Source organism: Bactrocera dorsalis, chromosome 5, assembly GCF_023373825.1.
Source record: "Bactrocera dorsalis isolate Fly_Bdor chromosome 5, ASM2337382v1, whole genome shotgun sequence".
NCBI classification, from domain to species: Eukaryota; Metazoa; Arthropoda; class Insecta; order Diptera; family Tephritidae; genus Bactrocera; species Bactrocera dorsalis.
Window position 1 is genome coordinate 8,245,817 of NC_064307.1, and position 27,297 is coordinate 8,273,113.

At 40.3% G+C, this 27,297-nt stretch overlaps 1 protein-coding gene across 9 annotated transcripts in view; it reads right to left on the minus strand.

Annotated features, from left to right (window-relative positions):
- Nucleotides 1-27,297, minus strand: part of LOC105231310 (uncharacterized) — a 78,523-nt gene that overhangs the window by 20,967 nt on the left and 30,259 nt on the right. For 7 of the 9 annotated variants that reach the window (XM_049458673.1, XM_049458672.1, XM_049458675.1 and 4 more), the window contains exons 2-10: nucleotides 20,389-22,059; nucleotides 16,014-16,368; nucleotides 15,333-15,635; nucleotides 13,330-13,642; nucleotides 12,533-13,233; nucleotides 12,346-12,467; nucleotides 12,008-12,281; nucleotides 11,212-11,941; nucleotides 10,995-11,153 (exon numbers count right to left, since the gene is read on the minus strand). In XM_049458673.1, the coding sequence (XP_049314630.1) occupies nucleotides 10,995-11,153; nucleotides 11,212-11,941; nucleotides 12,008-12,281; nucleotides 12,346-12,467; nucleotides 12,533-13,233; nucleotides 13,330-13,642; nucleotides 15,333-15,635; nucleotides 16,014-16,368; nucleotides 20,389-21,465 (4,034 nt within the window). In that variant the 5' untranslated portion in view covers nucleotides 21,466-22,059. Of the gene's footprint in view, nucleotides 1-10,994; nucleotides 11,154-11,211; nucleotides 11,942-12,007; nucleotides 12,282-12,345; nucleotides 12,468-12,532; nucleotides 13,234-13,329; nucleotides 13,643-15,332; nucleotides 15,636-16,013; nucleotides 16,369-17,811; nucleotides 18,580-20,388; nucleotides 22,060-27,297 lie in introns of those variants that run through there. The other 2 variants (XM_049458681.1, XM_049458677.1) reach the window with 2 other exon arrangements.

The window sequence follows — 27,297 nt, forward strand, 5'->3', positions numbered from 1 at the left end:
GAAAAAATGGTATTAATAAACGGCATTGATTTTGAAAGTGATCGGCTAATGCTCCAGCCCATCTCGACCCTACCGACAGCCATTAGACAATAAGCAGCAAGTCTAACTCATGTAGTTGAGTCTTGTAAGTTTCTTTGGTTTGTTCGAAGAAAGCGCAATCAATAAATCAAAAACCTTTAAATGGAAATCAGCTTAAAAATCAGCATGGCACCGAAGCGAACACGAAAGCATGGAATCTAATTTCGAAAATGTTAAAAAGTGTGTAGCGCTTTCACTGTTGGGTTTTCATTACTAATGTGAAGCATTCGGGAAAATAGTGCCACTAACTTTCGGGCAAGATGACTAGGAAATATTAAATGCTTTTATTTAGCGCTTACTAGAGTTTTCTAAGAGGAAAGTAATAAAACTATTGTAGAGCATGTAAAGTGGCCGTTATTTATGAAATCTGAAAACATAACGGTTATATGAGTTGTTGTGTTTTCAATAGAAGATTGACAGTTATCGCTAAATGCCTGCTAAACAGTATTTATTAAGTGTAAGTGAGCTGGATTGCCATGGAAACGAATGAGACTGAGTGAATCGATGAAGCAAGTCATAAGAAATGTATTCCCCTTTTATTCTTTGCGTTAACAAATTATGATGGAATGGTCCGTCTAGTGCTTAGCCATTTGTTCAAGTCATTCCGTCAATTGATTTGCTTTAGTTTGATGTTTGGGTTGAAATTGAGCAAGCAAAGATAGTAAAATGTTATATATCGTCACTTAAAATGCAAAATAATGTAGCATCACTTTTCAAAATGTTTACGGGTGAAAGAAAACAATAAAACAGAAACCACTCATTTTGAAACAAAATTTGAGTTTTGGTTATAACACGGTTATATATTGGTTATAAATTGGTTAAATGTTGGTTATATATTGGTTATGTATTAGTTATATATTGGTTATATATTAGTTATATATTGGTTATATATTACTTATATATTGGTTATATCTGAATGCGGCAGCTGAAAATTTAATTGCGATATGATGTAGTGAATCGTAGGCAATAAAAAAACTCGATTTCGATTTTTTTGTTGATACGTTTTGCATTTTAGGTGACGATATGAATTATGAAGATTCTTATGAGGAGAGTAAACATGCACGGAATAGAATAACCGAACTTTTGAAAAGGTCTGTTATAACGCACTTTAAGATTTGTCAATCGAAAAGCTTTAATATATTTCTTTATTTTGTAACCGCTGTTTAACTTTGTAATTCTATATTGAAAGACTAATTATAGAGGCTTAGTCCTCCAACTTCTAACCCGCCGAGTAGAAGCGGCAGAGATTGATCACGAAACAGAATTCTTGAAACGAAAGTGAAGTAAAAGGAGCCACAGTAACCATGTACCTTGACTAAGCGCAATGGAATTTCAAACAAGTCCCTAATGAAAAATGAAAAAAGAAGTCTATAAAGAATTCACTCGGCAATGACTTTTGCGCATGCGTCAAGCGGCTGCAGGTTTGTTGATGTATAGTATTTCAAAATGTGAACGGATACGGTTAACTCGTGTCTAAATGTCAGGTATTATTTATTGTCATATTGTGTAGTGTGTGAATTTTTGGTTTTATTTGGCGCAAAGCGATGTAGCGTTGTTTCCGAGCCAGTCTGGCGCTTCTGCATAAACAACCATCGGGACGGCACTACAAAAGGCAGCAGCGCGGCAAACCAAGCATAACGGTGGTAAAAGCCAGTCACTGACATTGCCGGCAACGAAGCGTTCCTGGTTACCAACAAAAAAACAAGTAAACACTTTGACATTTTTACACATTTACTCTGGTGGACGGAAGGTGTTGAGCTTTTCCGATATTAAATCAGCGCATAAAATGTACACAAATCACACTTTTATATAATTATTCTTGTTACAAAAAGGCAAACGCGTTGTTGTTGCTCTATAAATACATTCTTTTTGGGATTATTTCAAAGGCCGTTCGCCGTTTTGATTACTAGCAGACAACTATTTGCCGAATTTTTTCACTTTGCCACAGACATACATAGTTCAGCAATAATCAAAGAGGGCAAATTTAGTAAACACCGCGACGAAGAACAACACGTTTATTCGCTTTCAATTGCGCGTCAACACTGGCTAAAAGCCAACAACGGTGGCTAGCCAAGAGCCGTCAGCTTCTAGCCACGGCAAAAACAGCGACCAAAAGCCAAAAGCAAATTAAAAACACAATCAAAGTAAAAGTGCAAAAGCACACGGAGAGAGAATTGGCGCTCTCTGCTCTATTGCTATAAATGTTTTTCGTTGCAGCAACTGCTTCAGTTCGCTTAAATGCTGTTAGTTCTTTGCATTGCTTTTTAGACGAAATTGTTACACCGTGGGCATATCGGCGGCATAAATACCCCAAAATCGCCTTTAGAAAGTTTCAGGGGTTACATGGGCTTATGGGTTTCAAAAAATCGTTTTTTTATTGTCTTATTAAATTCTACAACACATCTAGAATATTGTAAAGTTGATCCTAGTAAAAGTTTCGGAGATACAGCCTTGAGAACTAGTGTGCGCGAGGCTAAATGCGCCGTCTTGAAACTAATTTTTCTCGAAACTGTGTTTTTGAATGCGTTCGGCAAGATTTTTCCCAAAATTTTCAGAATTTTTTTGTTAACAGTGTATGTTTGTAACAATAAAAATTCTAATAAAATAAATTAAATAAAAAATTGTTGAAAAATAGTGTTTTTTACCCGAGATTCCTCCATGGAGGAAAGATTAGGGGGATATCTTTATTTTCAAAGATTTAACGAAAACACATTTACTTCATTACATAACCTTCACGAAAGCGTCAACATTTTTCTCATCTTTTGAACCCCACCCATAAATCTTCTCGTTCAGTAGTGTTCCTCTAAACTTATTGTGGGTTTCCAAGCATTCGTCTCGGTGTTATCACTCTACTGACCACATGTTTTCTCATTTTCGACTAGTTTGTTCCACAGTACGTGTGCTCTCTATCAGCTGCATTTAAGTGAGTGTAGCACACACACACGCACATATGTTACGCGCCGAAACTATTTCTTAGTTACACTTTGAAAATACTTCCCGGCCTGTCTCCGCTATACATTCTGGTGTTTCCTCTTCTCTTTCTTGTCTTGTCTTTGCATTCACTTAAGAACATAAGCGACGAAGTTTGTCAGATTACGTACATTTATATGATTTTATAATAGTTGGGTTAACATTGAAATTGAAGTCAGATAGAACACGAACTAACAACGCCAACAATAGAAAATAAAAACAAGAAGACACGACGGCGCTCAGCGAGATGACGTCAAGTTGATTTATTGCCCCAGTCAGTGTCTCTTTGTTTAGCACTTTGGTTTTGCGAGTTTGTGTTATTTGTGGTTATTAATATCTACCGCTATGCCGCCCTTCCAGTTTCAAGTGCAAGAATTTAGCGGAAAATGACAGCCTGAAGCCCGAAGCCTTCGTTTATCGGATAGAATATCTGCCATCCGTTGCAGTTATTTCCTTGTTTTGAGGCCTTTTATGTATGAACATCGAATTCTGTCCGGTCTTTGACATAAACAGGTCCATCAAGTTATCAGTTAATGCCCTTTAATAGGCATGGCTTATGATAAACAAAGTCGGTTTATGATCACCAAAGGAACAACATTCCATTGTCTGCATTCAATAGATCAAATAGTTCTTAGGTTTATGCACTTTGAGAAGCGTAGTTGTTGTTTATGATATTGCAAGTTAAAAGAGGAATCAAGTTACGGGATAGGACGAATAGGTAATTCGAAGTGTCGCTGACGAGAACTACAAATCTGTTATCGAGTGAGACATTAACAATATATCTGGGAAGTAGTTGAAAGCTTCAATGCATTGATAAGGTGTTATTAAGATATTATACTGCAAATCAAGCGAAAAATCTTATTAATATGCGCATGGAAATGGGAAAGTACTATTATGAAATTCAAAAAGAAATCGACGAGTCTCGACAGTTTCTTTAAACAACCCATTACAAATTAAAACGTATTAATCTTATTGGCACGAAAATGGTCCGTGAATTTTAAACCAAATTAGGTATAAATTTCTATATATTTAAGGGAGTGGTTAGATATGGATTGAATAATTTTATTTGGACCTTTTGTACAATAATGAACACACCCAACCTCTCCCTTAATGTTACGAACATATTAATCAACTTCAGAACATTTTGTTTAGCTTTTGATTAGATTAGATTAGATTGGATTCTATTGTAAGTTTATAACCTCCACTCTCATATAAATCAAGTAAAGACGAAATTTTATATAAAAAATACTTCGGTTTGGTGTAAAATACTTCAGTATTTCATTACTGAAAGCTAAAAGAATATATCAATAAACGGTGCATTTGCTTACATGCACATACATATGTACTTGTACATATGTACATTTATAGTACAAATGCACATATGATCCATATAACATTGACATTTGATTTATTTTATTTTAATTTTCAAAGTCAAAGTACAGTGGCCATTAAGCGGTTCACACAACTAATGTTGGCACGAATTGACAATTGCAATGAAGTTAGACCGTCTTGCTGGTGCAAAGAACGACACTTGCTACACAAAGGCATGTGCGACGTGTGCCACGATTTATGGTGTGAACATATACCATATACATATAAAGCAGAATATAACAAGTAAGGCAGGGCTAAGTACGGGTTTAACGAATCGGGGATTAAAGTCCGGGAAGTACATTCAGGTACATAAGGCTTGTAAGTTACATGGGGTCTACTTCGAGTTTTCACCTGAGTTTATTTACTCTAAGCATAAATATGCACCATTATAAGAAGAATACGTTTCTCAATTTTCATAAGATAACTAACATATCGGCCGATATATGCGGTATTAAGTCACCCGGAAGTTCGAAAAACTTTATATTAGGTATATGAGGGTTCAAGGAAGTATTGACCCGATCCAACCCATTTTTGATACACAGAGTTACTATTGCCAGGAAAGGATTTTCTTCGAAATTCAATTATAAATCTGACACATTGACCGTTATTTTTTTAGTAAAAGGTCAACTATAAGCAATAGGTCCACATATTCAGTACCTAGGAGCTTGCACAGTTTTGGTTTGATTTAGGTAATTTTTAGTCATAAGCTGACACACCTCAAAGGCACTATTCGTGTAAAGTTTTATTCTGATATACGTTTCTTTGATTATTGGTTTGAATACTGGAAAGCGGAAGTTTCAAATGAAATTTTCATATATGGGGAGTAGACTGTAAAATAAGAATGTCAATGTTCAATGTCACGTACCAAATTTGTTGAAATCGATCGGGTAGGTCTGGATTTATGTGATTTTACCTAAAAGTGCGCGATGCCAAGCCCATCGGCCAATTTTATGAGTGAGCGGGGTCATCTTCCGATTTGATTATTGTGGTTTAAGTAGTTTGGGAGATATGCACATTAAGCTTATCAGAGGGCGGGGCCACACCAGCTTTTTAAAAACAATTTGCCTACAGGTGCCCGTTGCTGCAGTTATCGGTTATTGGCGGGTTGTGGGCGTGGCTGTGATCGGATTACGTCCATCCTCGAACTCGTATTTTTTTTTTGCCAATGAATGCGTCCACCAAGTTCCATTAAGATATCTCAATTTTTACCCAAGTTACAGCTTGCGCGGACGGATAGACAGACAGTCACCACGCTTTCAACGCGTGTCGTGATCCTGACCATTTTTATATACATAACTCTATAGCTATCACGTTTAGTTTTAGATGAGTCGTACAATCGTTAGGTGAACAAAACTATTCTACTCTCCAGCAGCGTGAGTCAGAGTAGAAACAGTACAAATAGACAAGAATACAAGTAGTGTATAAGGCCTGATGATGTTCAGTCTAAATGAAAGGTATGACGTACAAGCCTTGTTATATTGCAAGGGCCGTATTACAACTTACACAAGTGTACATATGTATATATATATGCACTTTTATGAGTACATATGTATATGTATGTATACAACTTAATAAAATACGAAGGCAAACCAATACAATATATAATATTTTCTGACAGGTTGTGCAAAGAAAGGGTTACTGTAACTTCTAAATATGTACACATATGATACATAAACCTGTACACAGGTAGATTTATCTGAACGTGTATTTATTTATATTGCACTATGGCAACTAAATAGTACGAAGAAATAAAATGTCGAAAGGACATCAGCGAAATCCATGCTGTAGCTTAGAGCGGTTTGTGGACATTTTACATAGCAGCACCAGGGAACGAGGTCTTCGAGCGAGTTTTATTTGCAGTCATTGCCAAGGGAATAGCGGGATCGATACACAACAGATAAAGGATAATTTCCTAGAGGTTTTCACTAGTACGGCTATAGTATTTGTTGAAGGAAATTGTATTATAGAAGAGTCGTTTCTACTCACTTGAAGTATCCGCGATGCAGTTCAGCTTATATGAACCATTTTTCATTTCCAATGAATGTGTCGTCCAACATAATAAATTTGTAAGAATTGGAATTAACTTTCACGCGACTTTCAAACAAATGATGTTTGCGGTTTTCAGCGGCGGTTTATGGCGACAAACTTACACTCGCAAACATGGATGAAAATGTTTTAAGGAAACTCGAATGGTTGACATTGCTGTGTCTATCAGATGCTAAGTATTAGACATTTCTTGCTAACCGAACAGCTAACAATGCTGAGATATGTCTTAGTACATGCTTTAACGGTACATAAAGTAGCGTTATTTTATTAGCGACAATGTGCGGTTTCCCGAGATATGCCAACTGATTGTGTACAACAAAACAAATGTACATGCGAGTACTTATATAATACAGGCACATAGATAGATATTTAAGCATATATGTACATATGTATATACAATGTCTAGCGGCAACAAACCTGCATCGGGTATGACAATAAGAATAACAACTGAATTCTCTAAGAGAGCAAATCGACGACTAACAACAACCAGCAAATGAGCCAGTACAAGGCATAGCCATAGCATAGCAACAGCAGTACCAAGTGGCAACGGTTGCCAATAAGCAATCGACAGTCGACGGCCAACAATCGACATCCGATAGCGGTCTGACAAGACAATTTACTTTTATTGTGTAAGAGATGGCAGCAGGAGGTAAAATGCCGTCAGGTTACTCAGCAGCTCGTGCGAACCTGGTGGCGCAGAGCGTGGCGAAGACGCGAATGTGTGACTAACGGTTAACAGCAACGAATGGCGAGCTCGTTTCTCAGCGCTGAAATGCAGAATCGTGTTGGCCTGCGCCGTGGAAGATGGAAGCAAGCCCCGCTTGTGGGAGACTACGTCACCTGCACGCTGCTAAAGTGTTTGACATTTTATTTATATTCACGCTGGCACATAAACATACTTCATGCTTCGCCATTGCCACCGTGCCGCTGCATTTTCGCCATTTCCTTTCATTTATTTCAATCGTCTTTGGCATTTTCATTTTCCGCTATAAACGCTTGCCAAGCACAGCATTTTGCTGAAGCGTGCAATTGCTTGGCGCAAAAAAGAACAGCCAGAAGCCAAGCGTGGGCCGTCAGTTGTGGAGAGAGGGGCAAAGCAGAAGTAGCGGCGGTGGCAGTGGCATTTGGATGCACTCTTGCTGGCCGGCCGGCAATTTACACGTACCACGCTTGCAGCGGCAAGTGCAACGAACCAGTGCAACAATGCTGAGACACCAAGACTCTTAGCTGTTGCAAGCGTGTTGCGAAGCAAAAACAAGCGACGCTTGCATGCATACGATGGATGCATGTGGTTGTGTGCATTTCATAAATTGCTGGTTGTGAATGCACTTGAAAGCATTAGCAACAGCTGGAGAGGCGCCCGCCAGCTTTGGCCAATTCAAAGCCCAATTGAATTTCGGTGATTGCCAAATGTTGCTGCTATTGTAACGGGCCTTTGCGGCTGCGGCTATGGCCTGAGCTTTGCTTGTTTGGCTTTTGTCATTGCTGTCAGCGCTTTTGTAGTTGCCATGTTGTTGTTGTTGTCATCTGCCTTAGTCGCGTTGGAATCTTTGTCGATTTGTTAAATTTCGTGAAAGGTCGCCGGTGATTGTTGCCATCGGCATTGTTGCTGCAGTTGTTACAATTGTGTTGCCAGCGCGCGGTTTATTTGCTGTGGCTTAACCCCACTGCGGTCACCCGCGGCCGCATAGCGGTTATACACTGCGCTTATGTTAATGTGTGTGTGCATGTATTTGCATTACTTTTCCATGCTGCGCTTATCTATAACTTTTATTCTCCTCTTTATTTTTGTGTTAGCCGTAATTTTCCCATCTCTTTCGGTGGGTGTAATTTGGCTTTGCCTATTTTTTACGCCAATCCTTTTTCCCATCTGCTGGCGTGTCGTGGTCGCGGCTAAATGAGTTCGGTGTTTGTGATTTTCCCACCAGCGTGAAACAATTGCTTTCTGGTAGATAAGCAGGCAGCTGGTACCAAGTAGGAATGGTGAGACTGCACTTTTATGTTGGCATTTACAGGTGCTCCACACCGAACATATACTATATGCTCCAAAACTATTGTTTTTCCGATTTTTAGTGGCGTTGGGTAAAATATTTCTCTGCCAAGGGTCCTTACACCATTATATCATTTTCTTGTTAAGTTGCCCTAAAGAAGAGTTAAGTGTGTCTAGACGATTAATGCTGGCAGAAATTAAGATTCTCCGGTGGAAATTATAACATTCTTCTGATTTTGAATATAATGGAGCGAAAGTTAAAGATTGATAACGGGAACAGAAGTATCAATGAATATAACAGTTTCACAATAAGCTACGTATAGCATATACATATTAGATATATAACTTTCTCTTAACCCTGCGAAGAGCATACGGTCACACTCGTATATCAAACGATGACAACTTGGAAGGGAACTGACGTTTTCACTAGTGGGTGTAGATAACAACTTGCAATTTATCGTGTAAAGCAGATTTTAATTATGTTTTCGTACTAAACTTTTTGCGGTTTACATCACCATGGTAATTAATGGGGAGATCATCTACAATGCACACGTAAGACAATTAGTCATGTGAAATTTCTATACTCTTGCAACATGTCGCTGCAGAGTATAATAGTTTTGTTCAGCTAAGAGTTGTACCTGTCACCTAAAACTAAGCTAGATGGCTATAGGATTATATATGTACAAGTATACTAGTGGACCCGTCCGCGCATTGCTGTGGTATATTTTATACTATTATTCATATAATAAACTATTCAATACAGTGAAAATTTTATTAACGAATAAGGCCGAAAACGTTTTTGCCGGTATAAGAAACCAAGGGATTGTACTTGAGATTTAATTTTGAATATGTTCGAACAAATAAATTTCATTAGATAAAAACGAATTTAAGGCTGCTTTCTCATGGTCTTATTACCAGCCTATCTGTCCAGTTAATACAGTTGTCCACTTAATAGAGCGTCCATTTAATAGAGACTACACTGTATATTTTATTTAAAATTTTTTTTACTATCCTATCTTCTAAGTTGGTTCGAACTGGACACAGTGTGCTAAATTTTGTTAAAATCGGTTCAAAAGTTTAGGAGTCCAACGCGGACAAACAACGTGACACGTAATTTTTATATGAAAGAATATAAACGATCAGGATGACGAGACGAGTTGAAATTCAGGTGACTGTCTGTGCGTCCGTCCGTGAAAGCTGTAACTTGAGTAAAAATTGAGGCAACTTGATGAAACTTGGTATGTGCGTTCCTTGGTAAAAAAAAATTACGAGTTCGTAGATCGGACCATTGCCAAAACTTTGGAAAAAGTAGGCGTGGCCCCGCCCTCTATTAAGTTTAATGTACATCTTTATTTGTTAAATCGCTTACGGTACAACAACTCATTTCGCCCAGCGTTAATATTGTCACAACTTCTACTGACATCGTGAAAATGGGCATCCATCCAATCGGATGGTAACCCCGCCCACTCTCCATATAACGGTACTGTCAAAAACTACTAAAAGTGCGATAAATAAATAACCTAATACGACAGAGGAAGAGGAAGACCTCCACTCCGTTGGAAGGACCAAGTGGAGAAGAACCTGGCTTTGCTTGCAATATCCAATTGGCGCCACGTGGCGAAAAAAAGAAACGACTGGCGCGCTGTTGTTAACTCGGCTATAATCCCGTAAGTGGTGTCTATCCCAATAAAGAAGAAGAATACGACAGGCCAAAATTAGACGATGGGCGTCGTACCGCCCACATCACATATCTCGAGACCCAACCTGCCGATTTTAATCAAATTTTCTACCTGGCTTTTTAAATTATAGTGTGAAAATGAGCGAATTCGGATTTTAGCCAAGTCTCCTTCCCACAGTTTTAAATTCCATCTGATTCTTTCGCTTTCCAAAATACAAATCAAGAATAAATTAATATATCAGAACAGCACTTTACACGAATAATACTTTTGAGCTGTGCCACCTTTCAGCCAAAAATTGTACCAAAAATGTGGACCCCGATCAATGTGTGAGAAATACAATTGAAATTCAAAGAGAATCCTTTTCTGGCTATAGTAACTCTGTGTATCAAAAATGGATTGAATCGGGTCAATACTGAACCACCATATACCTAATACATATAAAAATTTAGAACTTATGGCCAAAATTTGAGTTATCTAACAAAAACTGAGAATGAGTGTTTTTCTTGCATATTTGTGCTCAGAATGAATGAAATCGGACGAAAGCTCGTCTTAAACCCCATATAACTAACAAGCCTTTTGTACTTGTTGGTACTTCCCCGACTTTAATCGTTTTTACTTTATTTATTTTAATTGTTTAAAATCAACTTCATTTAATAATCTGATATTGTCGCTTTGAACACAGGCTACATTTTTTGGAGCTTGTGATGTGGAAAGCAGTGACATCGCAACAAATTTCTTGAAAGGAATAATTCAACTTATTTGGATCGTGAGACTTCGGCCTCATGATTTTTTACTGATATTGGAGACATCTTAAATGTTAAGCAGGACATATAATCTAAGCATTTTCATTTACTACTCACATGTCAACATCCTTATCTGCGCTTTTATTAGTACGAAGACGTAGGAGGGAATTCAGTTCTTTCATTACATCGCTCCCTTTACGTTCCAGCTCCGAAAATAATTCTGTGTCGTCAATTTTATGTAGATCCGAACCACTTCGACTCTTTATGGAGCCAGATCTTCGATAAAATAGAACAAAATTAGTGTAATTTTTAGTGAATGCTTCATTGCACCTACCGATCGATGGAATCGACACTGCTATGTATATCGAAATCCATCATTAGATCATCGGAACATATCGACTCACAGGGAGAGAGAGTATCGAGAGAATCGGCGCGTTCCATTACCGCCTTTCGCAGCGAGAGCGGTGTGCGTAGACTCAACTCGATTGCTTGCTGGAGTGCAGTGCGCGCCTTCGATTGGCTCTTCAGGGAACGCATCGATCCAGTATTTTCCATAAGTGTGGGAGTCTCTGTCTTGTCTTTGTGTGACGTCAAGCTATCCACTAGATCATGTGCTTCACTGTTAAAGAGCAACGCCGGTTGGTCAGCGATCTCGTCATCAATCAAATTACCGCAATCGGAAAGTGATAGCGAATGTGAAGCATGTGTTGGCGTTCCCGGTGAAATGGGACTACCCATTTCGAGTTCAGGTGAAATCTCATCGATGTCCTTCTCTTGCAGTTCTTCGTTTATTTTGTGTTTTTTCTGCTTGCTTGCGGCTTCTTCTGATTCCGTGCTGCTGACCAGACTATCAGTGGGAGAGGTCTCGTCGTCCAAAAGATAAGTGCTACCGGCTAAGGCCATCTCTGCAAATTTCGTTTCATTAAGCGTATTATAAAACGATTTCGGCCGATCCGGCTTATCAATATTTGTATTTTCCGTAGATGCGCTGATGACAGTGTTGATTTCTACTGTCTTGAGTCCAGAATTGTTGTTCTCATTTGCTAAGTTATCAGTTAAGGAAGCTAAATAAGAGGAGAAATAATTAGTTTGGGAACAATTAAGCTCGACTCAACTATTCTAATACTTACATAATGTACTAATTTGCATTTCGGTCACGATGCCACTTAAGTCATCGTCATTCAAGTCAACTGACATGTGCTTAAATTTTTTCAAATCGTTCTTCTCCGTATCTGTGTCTTTATCTTGATGATTAGATCCATGAAGTTTATTACTATCTTCGCTGCTAATACTGAGGCTACTACAATCCTTTACGGCAAGAGATTCTCCGGCATTGCACCACGAGAGCATTATGGAGCTCCCTGGTGACGATGTTTTACTCGAACAAGTATTGATGTCCTTAAACTTTAAGGGTAAACTTGTTTTTTAGCCAAACTTTTTCATTTTCATTTTGCTTGATGATACTTACCCTGTTTCCTTTCTCTGAAGTTGAGCGGTCTAAGTAAAGCTTTTCCTCATCGACCCCTTCACTTTCTTCTGACGAATTTCGAGTTATTGTGCACTGTGCAGGCGCCGTAGTAGGGCGTTTTCCTTTAGAAGATATGGAAAAGAACAATGAAATATACACATGTGTAAAATTAATAATGGTGGCTTACCAATATCAACCTGCTTGATTTCCGGGTTGGCACTAGCGCTTCTATTACCGATAACACCACCATTTCGTTCATAAGTCTCTCGACTAAGTACCGTATTGGAACGCACAAGCCCGCATAGTGGAAGCGGTACTGTTTGGTTTTCGCTCGGTAGCTTCGGCAAAGCTAGCGGCTCTACGATAGAGCTGGATTCACTCGATAAAGGGTCGTCCAGGTCACGTACTTCAAATTTGTGACGACCGTTCATTACCATTTGCAAATTGCGGGGACGACTGCGGCTCCGTTTAGGCGAGGCTGTGCGTCCAGCGCGACTGCCACCACTGCTCGAAACCGAACTATCCAATGCCATGTCCATGCTGGCAATACCTGAATCCGCTGATATCTCCCGACTGCCTGAGAATCCACGCCGCGTGTTATTTGCCATCTGCTTGGCCGTCTTCAGATCCATATGTCCGGAAGCGGAGTGTGTCACTGTGGCACAGGCTACCACTGTCAAGGGGTGCTGCTGCTGTTGGATGTCCTTGGTACGTGCGCCCGCGACGCTGGTAGCCATGGTGGGTGACGGTGTGTAGATGCTGCTCGGTGTAGTTGGAGTTGTTGCGCCCACACTGATGGCCACGGGGAATTCCGGCTTTGGCAAACTTACTGTGTGCAGTGTGAACTTCGAAAAACTGGCTGGCGGTGCGCGTGGTGTTGGACGGACACTACAAATGAAGGAGTGCATGTGAAAGGGAATTTTCAAAATATGTATTACTCGAAACTTTGATTAATTGTTTATACCATATGGTGCGTGTACTCACATAACATTCGTGTGCATGCCCGTGCTGATGACATTTCGCGACTGATGCTGCTGCGCCTGGTGCCCCGGTTGATGGGTCCAAATGTTGGCGGCACTGCTGCGTCCACTTCCATAGCTGCCATATGTGTTGGGCTGTTCGAAAAACTGTCGCCGCTGATATTCGATTGTGCTGTTCTGACTCAAATTGAACGTTATAGATTTCGGTTGTGTTATTTTTGGGCGACCGGCCGCATCGCTGCAACTGCCCGACTCGCTAGTCTCATCGCCCGAAGTCAATGCCCTGCCGGCGTGTGCACTCTTCGATCGGCGTTTCACTGTAAAAAGTCAGCACAAAAATGTCTTAGTTTACTTGTGATTGAGGGAATTAGTTGCACTTGCAACAGTGCAGTCTCTGGACATGGTTTGTCTCTAGCACGTTTTATGGCTGCTTTTATTTCTGTTTGACTTTAAAATTGCTTTTATTGGCCTTTAGCCCAATTTGAAAGTAACACACTGCACGATTGCACTGACATTCGCAAGACTTGCAAGCTGGCAGACCTTGCAACATAATCGCAGCAGCGGCGCTGCGCCACTCTTGGCAGCGTTCGCTCTCGCTGCCAGCCAATTGCTGTTTAATTGAGTTCACGGACTTGTCACACCGTTGCACCGAAGTGAACGGCGACTTTTTACCAACGAAGTGGAGGCTGCGCGCGGGGCATTCAAAATAAATCGATTTGCGAGCATTCACAGGTGGTGGAAAGAAATACAAGCAACTAACTTGTTGTATGATTTACAAATGGCTTGGTTTGTTTTCCTCTCAATTACCCGCCGATGGGTAAATATTTGAATGTTTAGAGACATTTTGTCGTATGTAGTATGTATAATATATGGTTAAAAAAGTGAAGGCAAATACGTTTAATGTTCAGAAATTGAGTCTTTCATTTGAAAAAAGACAAAAGAAACGGTTCAAAGATGTATATAACGGTATACCCTCGGCTGGTTTTAGTAAAAGGGGAATCTTTATTGTTATTCTGACATGAAGGGAGCACATAGTCCTTAGTTTACTATATCCCGTTATGCCTAACAGTAGCCAAATATTACATGGCCTCTCCAGCTTCTACTTGGTAATCCTTTTCCTCCTCAATGGACTCTGTTTTCATTTCATGCCAGCGAGTATGTAAATTTAGTTAGAGGAAAATGATGGATCCAAATGAAAAATTGGCTAGTGAGAGATTTATTTCACTTAACTGTCTCCTTGTTCATGGTTCTTAAGGTGATTTCTATGGTAAGAACTGAAATTAATGTTGGTAGACTGGAATGAGTTACTCTTCGGTATTGAGGTTGAAACAAGCTTTTTATTTCAATGGAGACTAAGTTTCTCTTAAGAGGCGTTTTTTTTTCATTTTTGGAACCAGTATTAATAGCAAAAGGAATGTCAAACTCCTTTGCGCATTGGCCACGCCGAATATCGCATTCGATGGAACGATGAGTTATATGAGATATATGTATGTCGACAATGACCTAGTTTACGGACGAAAATGTACCAGCTCTGAAAGTATTCAACGCAATACCCGCCGGAGGAAGCAGAGGAAGGGCAAAACCTCCACTCCGTTGGAAATACTATGTGAAGAAGGTCCTGGCTTCTCTTGCAATCTCCAATCTCCAAAAGAAGAAATGTCTATCGGCTATAACAGCGTAAACTGTGTCTACGCCAGTATAGAAGAAGAGGAGACTAAGTTTCAACTGTTATGTTTTAAAAAAGAAAGAAGGCTTGTCATAGGACAACAATAAGCATGGTTTGAACAGGTGAAAGTAAAAAAAAAACTCAGATTGCCTATCGTATATTTAAAGGAGGACCCCCGAGTTATTGGCATCCACAATTTGTAGCGCCGTCTTATAATAGTTATTTGTACTTGCGTACATCAAGCACTTGATTGTGTCCCCAGCTCTGCACGCGGTACCTCACACTTTGTCCGTTATTACCAGACCTTCTACACATGTATTTGCACTGCTGCACCCACTTACAGTTGCTGACAAGCGGTTTCTGTTGTCCATTAACTCCCACACCACCACTTCTGGCGTCGCTCCCATTGCTGCCGCAAGTATTGTTGTTTTCCGCATTCTCCTGTACTTCCATGGGATAGTGCTGCGTTAAACCTGCCGATGCCGGCCGTACCATGTGCCCGCCGCGGTAACCGAACCGCGAGGCGACGCCAGGCAGGTTGGAAGGCGGAGCGCCCCCACCGGCTGCCGTGGCTTGTTGATTGGAACGCTGTGTCGTTGCGGCCGCCGCACCCATTTTCTCAAAGTGTATCTTGGCCAGCAGTTCTGCATGCGGTGAATGTTGGCAGGGTTGTTGTGTACGGTGGCGTAGAGGAGAAGGCAGGCAAAAAGACAGAAAGCAGCAAGTTTTTGGCGTGTCAGACATTCATAAGAGCGCAATAAAAATATAAGTAATTAGACTCCGAAGGAATAAAATGAAGTGTAGCACAATGTGTATGTGTGTATCCGTGCCCGGGTGTGGATGTGGGAGGTCATGCAAAAGTTTTGAAGGTGTATAGCGGTGTCGGTCGCACCCAAACACCTGTTGTGTCAAATTAATTATTTTGCAGGTGATTTGTTCCATTGAACTCTAAAGTAACCCGACATTACGTATTACGCAAATTATTCATGCAATTCGTTGCACCACTAAGTCATTGCACTCACCTGCATTGCCGTTGTCGTCCTGCTGTTGTTCGTCCGTTAACGACTCCCCATAGTTAGCGCCGTCTATCACAGTTGCGCGTTTTGCGTTATCCTCACTAGGTGTGTTGCCGTCCCGTGTCGTTGTTGTTATATTGTTGCACTTGTCTTGTTTTCGTTTTCCTTCACCACCACCAGTCATGCCGCCAACGCCGGCCTCCAGCAATTTCTTGAACTTCTTCGGCGTCGTGTTGAGCTTCTTGCGAAAGCCGAAGGACATCGCCGTACCTTTGGTTTCGATGGCGCCCACTCCAGTGCCTGTTGTGGCGTTGGTGGTGCTGCCATGCTTCTTCGAGTGCCGTTTGCTTTCAGCCTGTCCCTGTAAAGGAATCGCAAGTGTTATTACGTAAATTATAGTTTGACAGTGCAAAAACCAGACACAACGAGTGAACACTAACGACAAACCCGATTGTGCGGACGTTGAGGTTTATTGACTATTTTATTAACCGCGTTTACAGTGGCAACCACACGCTTAATTCGATTATTTGGGAGTGCATGGCGTTGTGGTTTAAGTACAGTGTGGTTTATACAGGAAAATTATATTCGGGAAAATTATATTGGCTAGTCGAAAAAGTCTTTTCGTATTTTAAATATATAAAAAATAAGTTGAAATTTGATTGGAAATACCAAAAAACTTTTTCGACTACCACTATTTTTGTTCTAAATCAGCAAAAACCAAACCAAAACTCAAAGCTTATACCTGCAAAGTAATGGAAATATGCTTCACCTAAGTATTGGAGTGCCCAAAATGAAATACGTCCTTACTTGACATAGGTCGAGACTCCCATTTTATTACTACGCATTTACATAAAGGATATTGGCTTCACTGGCGTACTCCTATTAAGCCAGAGTGTAAATATTTAGCCTTTTGGATGTATGTATGTTCCTCATTTTACCAAAAAAGTCGACAATATAAGGAGAATAAGGCTTACTGTGTGCTTATCCGCCGCAAATAGTAAGAGCCTCCTCATATGCCTAGTGCTTCACTATTATATATGTAGGAATGAATATGTAAGTATATATTACTTAGTATAATAATATAGACTAGGGTGGGTTGAAATTTTTGAAAGACTGAGCGCTTTCCTCCTTTAACTTAATTTGGAAGTCACTCAGAGCAATTTCAAAGACTTTAGTTATGGAAACCTCTATGACTTTTTTAATATTTCATACCTATCTCACATTCATTTGTCAAGAAGCACCCGACCTAATGCGACCTCAAATGGATGTTCGTTCATTTAAGCACTACACTCGCAATCTTTTCACAGTTAAGGTGGGGACGGTCTTGGGTGTAGTGGTGCCTGCGACTGGCGGCGTGTGTCACGTCACTTGCGTCAATACGTCAATTATTGTAAATACGATGAATCATACGCAATCTGAGCTTGTGGCGTTGATGCAGAAACTGAAAAAACATATATGAACCGTTATGGTCCGGTAACTGGTCAAACAGTATGGGCAACAGGAAGTTAATAGAATTTAAGCAGATCAGTTGTGAAATTTAAGGACAAAACCGCCTGTTATATTCCACAAATACAACACACAGATGCGGCGCAAATGCTTGCCAGGTCCACAGAAACAGAGAAGCAAGTGTGGAACGCAAAGCAAAGTGGAAGCCTGTGTATACTAGTGTTGCGGTGCGCGGAGCACAAAATTGATTTGTGAAAAGGGCACAAGAGTCGCTGTATATTTTATACTTATTGCAACCATGCAATTTATTTGAAGCGAAAGCGTTTGAAATGTTTGAGCTGCATTATGTGTGATTTACCATTATGTCGCCCTCGGTTAGTGCCTGCGTCAATTGAATGACTTCAGCGTCGTTATCATTGATTATTTCCTCTTGTTGTAGTATTTTGTCGGCGAGCTCCTCGTATGTGTCGACTGCGTCTTCTAAGTTAATGACGAGGTTCTCGCATTCATCCATCTTGAATGCTGGCCGTTCAGTTTTGCAGCCCCCAGTTTAGTGGGTGGGCTTTCGTCTGCGCGCTGATGCCCCTCTTCTCGCCGTTGGTCGCCGTTTTGAGCACTTCGTAGACCCAACGATGTAAGTAGATAAGTGGCTTTGTCAGCGATACAAATTTTCACTTCTTGCTTTAGAAAAAAATTTGCAAATTAAATGCTGTGAAACATTCTATAGATCACTGCCTTATTAAATTGTGTACACTTGAATGAACAGCAGGTTCGATTTGGATTTTCACTTCGCCAACTGCACCTCACTAGCGCACTTTGTTCACTGCTTCGGCGAAAGTCCTTGAAAATAAGCACTCTCCTTGATGTCTATCTACACTTTGCAAGCACTTTTTGGAAAATTCGCCAGCTTACACTGAACGCACTTTGCTTTCGAAAATTAATTAATTATTGGTCTTTAGAGTTTTTTCTTCTATATATATTTCTTTAGATTTGTCTGTCTTTTATTTTTTTAAATTGATTTTCACAATTTTGCTGCATTTAATGCCAGCGTTACAGCGGTAATGTTTGTCGCAGCGAAAATTCTGCGAGTTTTCCTTTCGTTTTCCATTGCACGGTCTTTTGTGTTGGCCGTTTTCTGTGGAAGTCATTGTAGGCGGACATGCGCACTCGTGGCAAACGGTGTTCGTAACTTTTCACGTTACTGCAACTGTCAAGCGGTGGTTGTTGCCCTAGCGATTGTGACTGCGGGTATCCTGCCGCACCAGGAACAGCGACATCTGCCGCAATTTTCCCTCTACGGCTTAGGGGTGGTTTATAGGGTGATTACGGGTAGTGTGGATTTACTACTTGTCTGTTTGCCGATTCTCATGTTGTAAAAATAGGCATGCGAATAATACTTGACTTAGGGTTCAGAACTAAATGTGATAACAAATAAAGAGTGTTCCATTTTTAAGTTCCTCACTTTTTTAAAGAAAAAACACAGAATCGTCAAATTTAATGGTGTACGTTTATTGTCATTTGAAAGAACATTCTTTGGCATTCATTTTCTCAAGATTTTCTCTGTCAAATCTTGGCCGCGGCTACGTCTCAGATGATCCTTCCGTTGAGTCCAATTTTCGATGACTCGTTAGTACCTCTTAGCTTGCGAATGATTGTCCATATAGACTTTAGATTTTGCATATCTCCACAGAAAAAATCGTCCGTCCCAAAACGTGAAGTATTCTCTCAATAAATTCATTGTTAGATACGATGTGTGGGAAGTAGCACCATCTCGTTGATACCATATGTCGCCGAGATCACGAGCGTCAACTTTAGACATGAAATAGTCGGTTATAATGCGCGATAACAATCGCCATTGACGGTTATGTTCTCACCGGCATAATTTTTGAATTTTTGCGTTTTTTTTTCTGGACTAAATGGCAGCTGTTGAGTCTCTTCAGGTTGCTTTTCATCCCAAATGCGCCAATCTCGCTTGTTTGCTTACCCCCTGAGCCAGAAATAGGCCTTATCGCTGAACAAAATTTGGCTCGGAAATGTCGGATCTTCTTGGAACTTTTCAAAAGCCCATAGAGCCAAACGACCACAGACCAAGTTGCTACGAACGGTGCCGAGACGTGGTCTATTCGGTCGAATATTATTAAATAATGAATGTTGGATCTCAAGATGAGTGATGGCGTTACGAATAATACGCTCAGTAGTCCACCATAGTTGACCATAAGTTGTGCGAAGTGCGTGAAACACATTCTTTTCAGAACGTGGGTTTTCGTAATAAGGTTGAACGATTTATAAAAGTTGTTCAGGCGTAAGTCTTTTCATGACAAGATGCCAGATAATACTGAACAAAAATAACATGACAGCTTGACCCGACCCATGCGTGATCTGTCAAAAAGAGTATTTTGAAAAAAGTGCCACTAGGATCACCCGTTTTATTGAGGGTAATCTTAGGAAAGTAAGACAGCTCCTCTCTCGAAAAATATTTGGAGGAGAAACAGGATGAATATTGTTTCTCAGTTGGCATACACTTCGTGGAACAGCATTACAGATATAAAACCCTCAAAAAATATTGTTTTTAATCCGAGAAAGAGTTATAAAATATTAAGAATGTGTCAAGTTCAAGCATTAAAAACCAGCAGTTTCGTCCAGCTTGATATAGTACTTATATTTGGAATGTACAAGCCACGACCCCAGAAGCAAAGATTGGCTAAGTTCATTTTCGGACTCTTTTAAGTGTAGAATAAACTCAATTTTCGGTTCATTTACTTCCAATTGCTAGTTATCGCGAAAAAAGAAGAATATATATCTGTGGAGTCGAATTGGACTACGAAAACCCATTGTCACGAGCGACATCTCTGCCACAGCTTGGCCCCGACTATAAAGCTTCCGGTAATGAATACAATTACTTTGTCAAGTAAATTGCGATTTTATAGTCACTCACCTGCAAGTAATCGCTGCCTTCAACCATTAGGTGTTCGCGGCCGCTTAACCTTTCACTGTTTCCATCGACATTGTCAAGTTCAGCTGCATTTTCGACACCAATAACACCAATATTGACTTTGCTCACTTCACTGTTTATTAATTGCCCTTTTTCGGTGGCAACCAACCGCTGTTGCTGCCACTTCGGCTGATAAGCATATTCCTCATGTTTCGCCGCTATTTCGGCGTTATTGTTGGCGTCGGGGGCAACCGTGTCGCCAGCAATCTGTTCCTGTGGCTGCGACGGCAAATGAGCCACACAATGTTGTTGATTTTTATGAGCACCAACGGCGGTTTCTTTATTGGTGTTGTCAACTACAATAGCCTCGGTAGCATTATTATGGTTGTGAATACCAAACAACTGCTCGCCGTCGTCACTGTCATCGTGCCTGTCCTCGTCCACGTCCGCGTCCTCACCCTCGCTCTCGTCGTCATCGTCAGTGGTGCTGACAACGGTGCAATACTCACAGCCACTCACACTGCTGTACACAGTTGTCGAAGTCGTCGCTGTCGTCGTTGTCAGACCATCAGCGGCAGGGGCACACGACTCGGCTTGTGAAGTAACACAATCTTGTTGTAACCTTTCCGTATAACTTTCTGTGCCATTTATGTTTGTTGTTTGTTCGCTGTTTGTTGTCCATTGCTGTGATTTGTTTTCACTACTTTGCTGCGTTGATGATTGCTTTTGTGCTGTCTTCGAACGTCTTTTGTTTCTACCCTTCTTCTGGCTCGGCTGCTGTCGCTGGTTTTGATTTTCATTTGAATCTTGGTCTGGCCGTGTGGCGCCGACAGTTGTTGTATTCGCATCATTATCCCCATCCGTTGGCGCTAGCTGCTGCTTTGTTGTTTTTGGCTTCGCCTTCCGCTTCTTGCCGCTCACGTAGTAATATTCGCATAATTGATTTCCATGCTCGTCCTTCAGCGCAATGTATTCGGTGCTCTCAGCAAATTTGCTCCAAATGTGGTTAGCCGCCGCCAAGTCCTTTTCCGACAACGCTATTGTGAGTACGGACGGATGCTTTGAGACACACTTGCCCATAGGTGCTGCCAATGGTCCGGTTACTTATACGAATCGCAAATCAGCTGTATGGTATTGTTTGGAGATGTGTTGTTGGGCTATTGGTTTTTGGCAACTGACTCTTTGCTTCATAAGTATTGAAAGCGATTTCTTGTTGTTGTTTGTTGTTATCATTAAATTATTACAGTGGCTATTTCGCATTGACCTCGCAATTTCCTGAGTTGTTGTTATGTGTTGCTCGTATCAGCAGCTTTCTTCGAAATTTTCAGCGCAGTGTTGGCTATCGAATCAGAAGCTTTGCGCCAATGCAACTTTCTGACTATTTGGTGTCTGAAATTGCAATAGCAGTGTTGTATCTATTGCATAAGCCTTCTATTTCTTTTCGATGTTTGTGATAGTTCCTTCGTTACAAATGTCCGCTGTCCCGCGTTCCCCCAATTTGCTGGCATCTACCGCAGAATGTTTGAACTGTTCATTGGCGCCGCAGCGACGACACACTTTCGTAGCTGAATTTTGACAGTTTTGATTTTTGGCTGCCGAAGGAAGCCAATGTCCCGGTTGCTGAATGCTGAGTCCACTGTTGTATGATTTTTGTGCCAGTAATTGCTGTAGAAGCTGTAAAACAACAAAAGTAAATATATTTATATAGTTTTGTATATTTGAAAAAAAAAATGTTTTGATTTGATAGAATAACATTGAGTTGAAAGGTATGAACAGAGCATTATCAAATAAAAGAACATAGTAAGCCAAGAGTGCTGAAAATTCTCCTCGGATACCGTCAAATTATAGAAATTGACCGAAGAAGACATTTGGATAATTTTGGTATTTTCTTGAATGTTTTTGAATGTTTTTGAGAATGGACTTTAAATATTCAACGTATGTTGAAAGCACGTCAAATTCAGTCCGCTCTTACAAACACGCACACCTCACCTGTGACCCCACTGATTTGCATAAACATTATTAACAGGATCGATGTGGCAATTAACACGTTGCGAAGACCCAAGAATGCACACAAACACACTCACACATGCAAACATGTGTTCTATAGCAATTAATCAGCAACAAAGAGTCGTCTCGCCGTCCGTGTGTAGGCGGAAAGAGTCTAGCATTAACACCTCCTAAAAATTTACCAACAACAATGTCAATGAATTCGCGTGGGCAAGATCAATAAGCGGCACATAGACCACGCGGTTGTGCTGGGAGCGCGGCGGAGGACGCTGAACTCATTCTTGTCATAGCAACTGCAACACTGCTGTACGGTGCTTCGCGGCACATCTTCGTAAGGGTGTAAAGGAGAGCACCTACCCTCACACACATGCACATGGACTCACACTCAGACCCACACATGTACATTCACTTGACGTCGAACAACATTTACAACGTCTGAATATTACTCATACGCACCATCAAATTACAGTAATCACACCCACATGCATACACATACACACACATACATACCAGCGTGCAATTGTACTTTATTGCACATAACTGCTGCCAAATGTGTAAGCACGCTTCACTTACAAGCTAGCACTTTGTGTTTATGTAACCGCAGGGATGCACTCGTCAGTCTTTATGCAAATAACTTTAATGGATAATAATTATTGATCAAATTTTATTATTACGAGCTGTGTTTATGCGCCGAATGGGACTGTTGAAAACAATTTTCTTCAAATTAAATGACTCAAAGCATTATCGTAAACTTTGAGAAATAATAGCATGGCTTTCGAACCTGTGCTCCGCAATAGCCATAAATTACAAAAACTGTTTGCTGACAATATTGTACGCATTTGTTACCTAACGTGTATACGCCCAGGCTATAACTGTATTTCAGTTCAAACAGAATATGAAATAATAATATGAAACCTGGTTTGGAAGAAAATAACTATTTTTTTCATCTATTGGGTCGCTCTCTAAGTAATTTTATTTGATGACAACAGTTGATCTTATTGAACGTCTTCACAGTCAACTTCACACTTAATCGATTAACCGACATATTTTTATTTCAACAGCTGATATACTTAGTAAGGCTTATTTATACAAAATTCCTTAAATGTTTTGGAATAATCTTTAGTTGGTGCCCTACCGACGATGCATGATCGGAAACAACATTTTCGGCATATTAAACTTTTTAAGGGTAATAATGCAGTTCAAGCAAGACGAAAATTATGACCGACCGCTAGTGGCATCGTTCCGGCAATTCCGATCTTGAAGTTGCTACGTCCTGGAAGGACTTTTTTTTATAGTAGATGGGAGCATCGAAAGCCGGTGTGCGGAGCTTTAGTTCACTAAACCTAACCTATGTACTCCCAACACAAGACTCATCCACGGAACCACCAAATAAGTTATTACTTCGTGGAGTGGCGGAGACATTTTACATCTAGTTTATAGCACGGACGAACTGACGGCTATTCTCATGTAACTGTCTTAAAAGGTCATGCTGGAAGTTGGAGCTTCGCGAACAGCTTTCCACTTGTCAGAGGACTGATACATAAATACAGTCAAATTTTCCTCTCGTAAACTGCCACCTAGTGCAGTTTCTAACAGTTCCCTTATCTTTAGAAACCGAGGGCAATGAAAAAACACATGTTCAGAGTCTTCTATGGGCTCCGTACACATCGAACAATACGGACTGAGGTCATTTTGAAATTTATATAGGTAGCCTCTGCAGCACCCATGCCTGTTTAATATTTGGGTCTGGAGGAAATCCGGGTCCGCATATTATCTAGTTATCCACATATGAATGTCAGGTATAAGTCTGGGGGTGAGGTTTGACACCATTGCTTGCATATAATTATGCACTCATTTCTCTCCTTTCTTTTATGATTTTTGTGATTGGTGCTAATATGTAGCTCATATAATCTCGTGAATTCATCGCCCTGGATGTCTATCAATAATTCAGCTTATTCGCTGGATATATAGGGTTTTTCCGAAAAGTAATAGGGCTGAGTCGATTTAAGAAAATTTATTAAACCACTCGTTACAATTCTTCCAAGCATTGAAGGCTTTACGGAATGCATTTTCCGGAATAGCCCTGAGAGCCGAGGTGCATGCTGCTTGGATCTCCGCTGTCGGCTCAAAATGCTTGCCTTTGATCAGCCTTTTCAGGCAAGGAAACAAAAAAGTTCGCGAGGCCACAGCTGGGCTGTAAGGCGGTGTTAGTCTATGCGTTGTTGTGGTGCAACTTCCAATCGGCTACGATGTCTTGTCGGACCCGATTGACCCTTCGTTTAAGTCTCTTGACGACTTCCACGTAAAACTTGGCGTTTACGGTTTGTCCAGGAGGAACAAATTGTAGGTGGACGATGTCTTTGATGTCAAAAAAAACAATAAGCATCGCTTTCACTTTGGATTTGCCCATTCTTCCGGTCTTCATCAGCGACCTCTTCGGGGCCCTCCAAAAAGGCCTGATGCCACCGAAACACACCACTGCTTGCAAAAGCAACATCTGGGCAGGTCTGTTTGATCATATCAAACGTGCAGATTTTACAAGAATGTAAAGTGAAAGAGATCATGGTCTAAAAGAATGAACCATCTCAAGGATATGTTGTCAAAGGGATTAATTATTTTGAGCTTTTGCCCGACATTCTGAAGTGCATTGGGATCAGCTGGGCAAATTTACAAATGTACACAAACAAAAGAGGCCAAAAGTGATCAATAGAAAAGTTTAGCGTTCCACCAAGACAATGCGAGAGCTGATATATATAGGTTGATGAGTCGGAAAAAGCTTTTGTAGCTTGAATTGGATGACTATTACACCCACCATTTTCTCAAGACTGGGAACAGTCGGAATATTCCTTGTTTCGGTAAAAGTTCTGCAAAAATTTTTGGATGAGAGAAGCTTCTCCTCAAATCACACGAATAACAGAGGTTTAACTAATATGGGAAATATGTGTAATCCTCTCCTCCATCATATTCTACTCTCCGTATAGGCAAATATAATATCGTAAGTCATATTTTGTATATAAATTGGACCAACTCTGAGGAGGTCTAAAAGCCGCTTAAAGCAAAACAAAAAAAAAAAAAATCAATAAATTAATAGAGATTTCAAACTTCGCTAAGTATGTAGTTATTTTCCAACTTTTGGCGCAAAGCAACCAATGCAAGTTTTGCTCCAACATCCCGCTCAATTTCTAGAAGGAAAACCTGAATGCCGTTGCTTTCAATGCCAGCCAATCGTTCGAAAATTGGCATTCAATTTTCTCCTTTGGTGGTGTAATTAGGCTGCTAAGGTAAAAATTAAATTAGCCCGTGGAAATGAAACGCTCAGCTGCGCAAGCATTCCACGACGATTCTTAGAAATTTATTGCGCCAAACCGCACTCAATGACATCTACGGCGCTGTGTTTATTCTAATTTATAATTCACTTGCCGGCGACGCAAACACTCCCTGGAGCGCCGTAGGGTGGCGGATTCAGAAACACATACGCATATCAGCCGAGATTTCTCATACGAGTGCGCCCCAGTCGAAGTTTCGTGCTGAGGCCAACTGCCGCTAATGGCGCCGCAAGAATCTCATAATCCTGCACCCAATTTACGATGTTTTTTGTTCCGCTTACGTGTTGTCTCGCTGCTGCCTGCAACGTCTTATTAATCCACCTTCGTATTTGTGCGCTTATTTCGAATGAGTTCGAATGAGTTCGTCTGCACATCGGAGTTAGGCCAAAAGCATGCTCAACTCACCTTCACTGCGGTATGCTACGTTATGTTATGTTATGGTACGTGGGTAATGCGCAATGAAAATCAGCGAATTTTAGTTGCTAGCCATCGACGGTGCTCCGTTTGCATATGTATGTGGATGTGCTACATGCTCATGCATAAATGAAGACAGCCATGCATTATGGGCACCGAGTCTTATTATTATTTTTTGTTTATCGTAATAAGGTAATTTGCTAACGGTAATGTTGCATGATTGGCTGAATTTCGGTTTTACTTATCTAACAACAACAATAATGGTATTTTCTTGTAGGTGAGCTCAGTACACGGGCGTGTGTTTTGCAATTCGTGGAAAAGCAGAAAATCGATTAAAAGTGAACTGAAAGGATCCCAGAAAAGTGCTTTTCTCTTTGGAGCTATTCCCTTTACTTTCATTTGCCTTATTTTAATTATATATTTTTATGTTTCGTGCTACTGTTTTGCTTCGTGGTTGTGGCTGTAAGCGCTGAATAGTGATTTGTTGTTGGAATTCTAAATTCATACAAATATATATTTTTTATGTAAGTATATTTAGATCTTTTTGTATTCTTATAAACAGACATTGTTCGTTTTTTGTGAATATGAGTCGAAATTTTTATATTCGAAATGAACTTACTGATCCCCGACAACGATAACTTTTATGGGTACTTCCATCAGTCAATGCTTGATTCTACAGTTAATGCACGTCTGATTCATCTCACGATCAAGTGAATTGAAATGTTAGTCGTTTAAATGCTAATTATACTGCAAATTGCTAAAAGGTTACACTCGCATGCACACAAGACATTGAGACTTATGATTATGGTCCAAGTTCCACGCTTGATTACGTCGTGTTTTATTAGGTACTATGTACATACGGAGATGTATACGTACATTTGAGAAGAAGAATATATTCTTTCACAAAGAGTTTTTTAAAGTGTACATTATGAGTGACGTTTTTTTCTTCGAATAAAAGATAGAGATAAAATATAGTGAGAGAGAAGTATTTTATGAAAGATCTATGGCTTTATTTTATTTTGGTTGCGATACCTGTGAACCACAATGAGGGGAATTCATCAGAGTTCCAACGTGATGAGCTCAAGCATACTAAATATTAAAGTAAAGGCACCACAGTATTATATAATCGTAAAATCATGGATAAGTCTTCAATAATAAGATACTA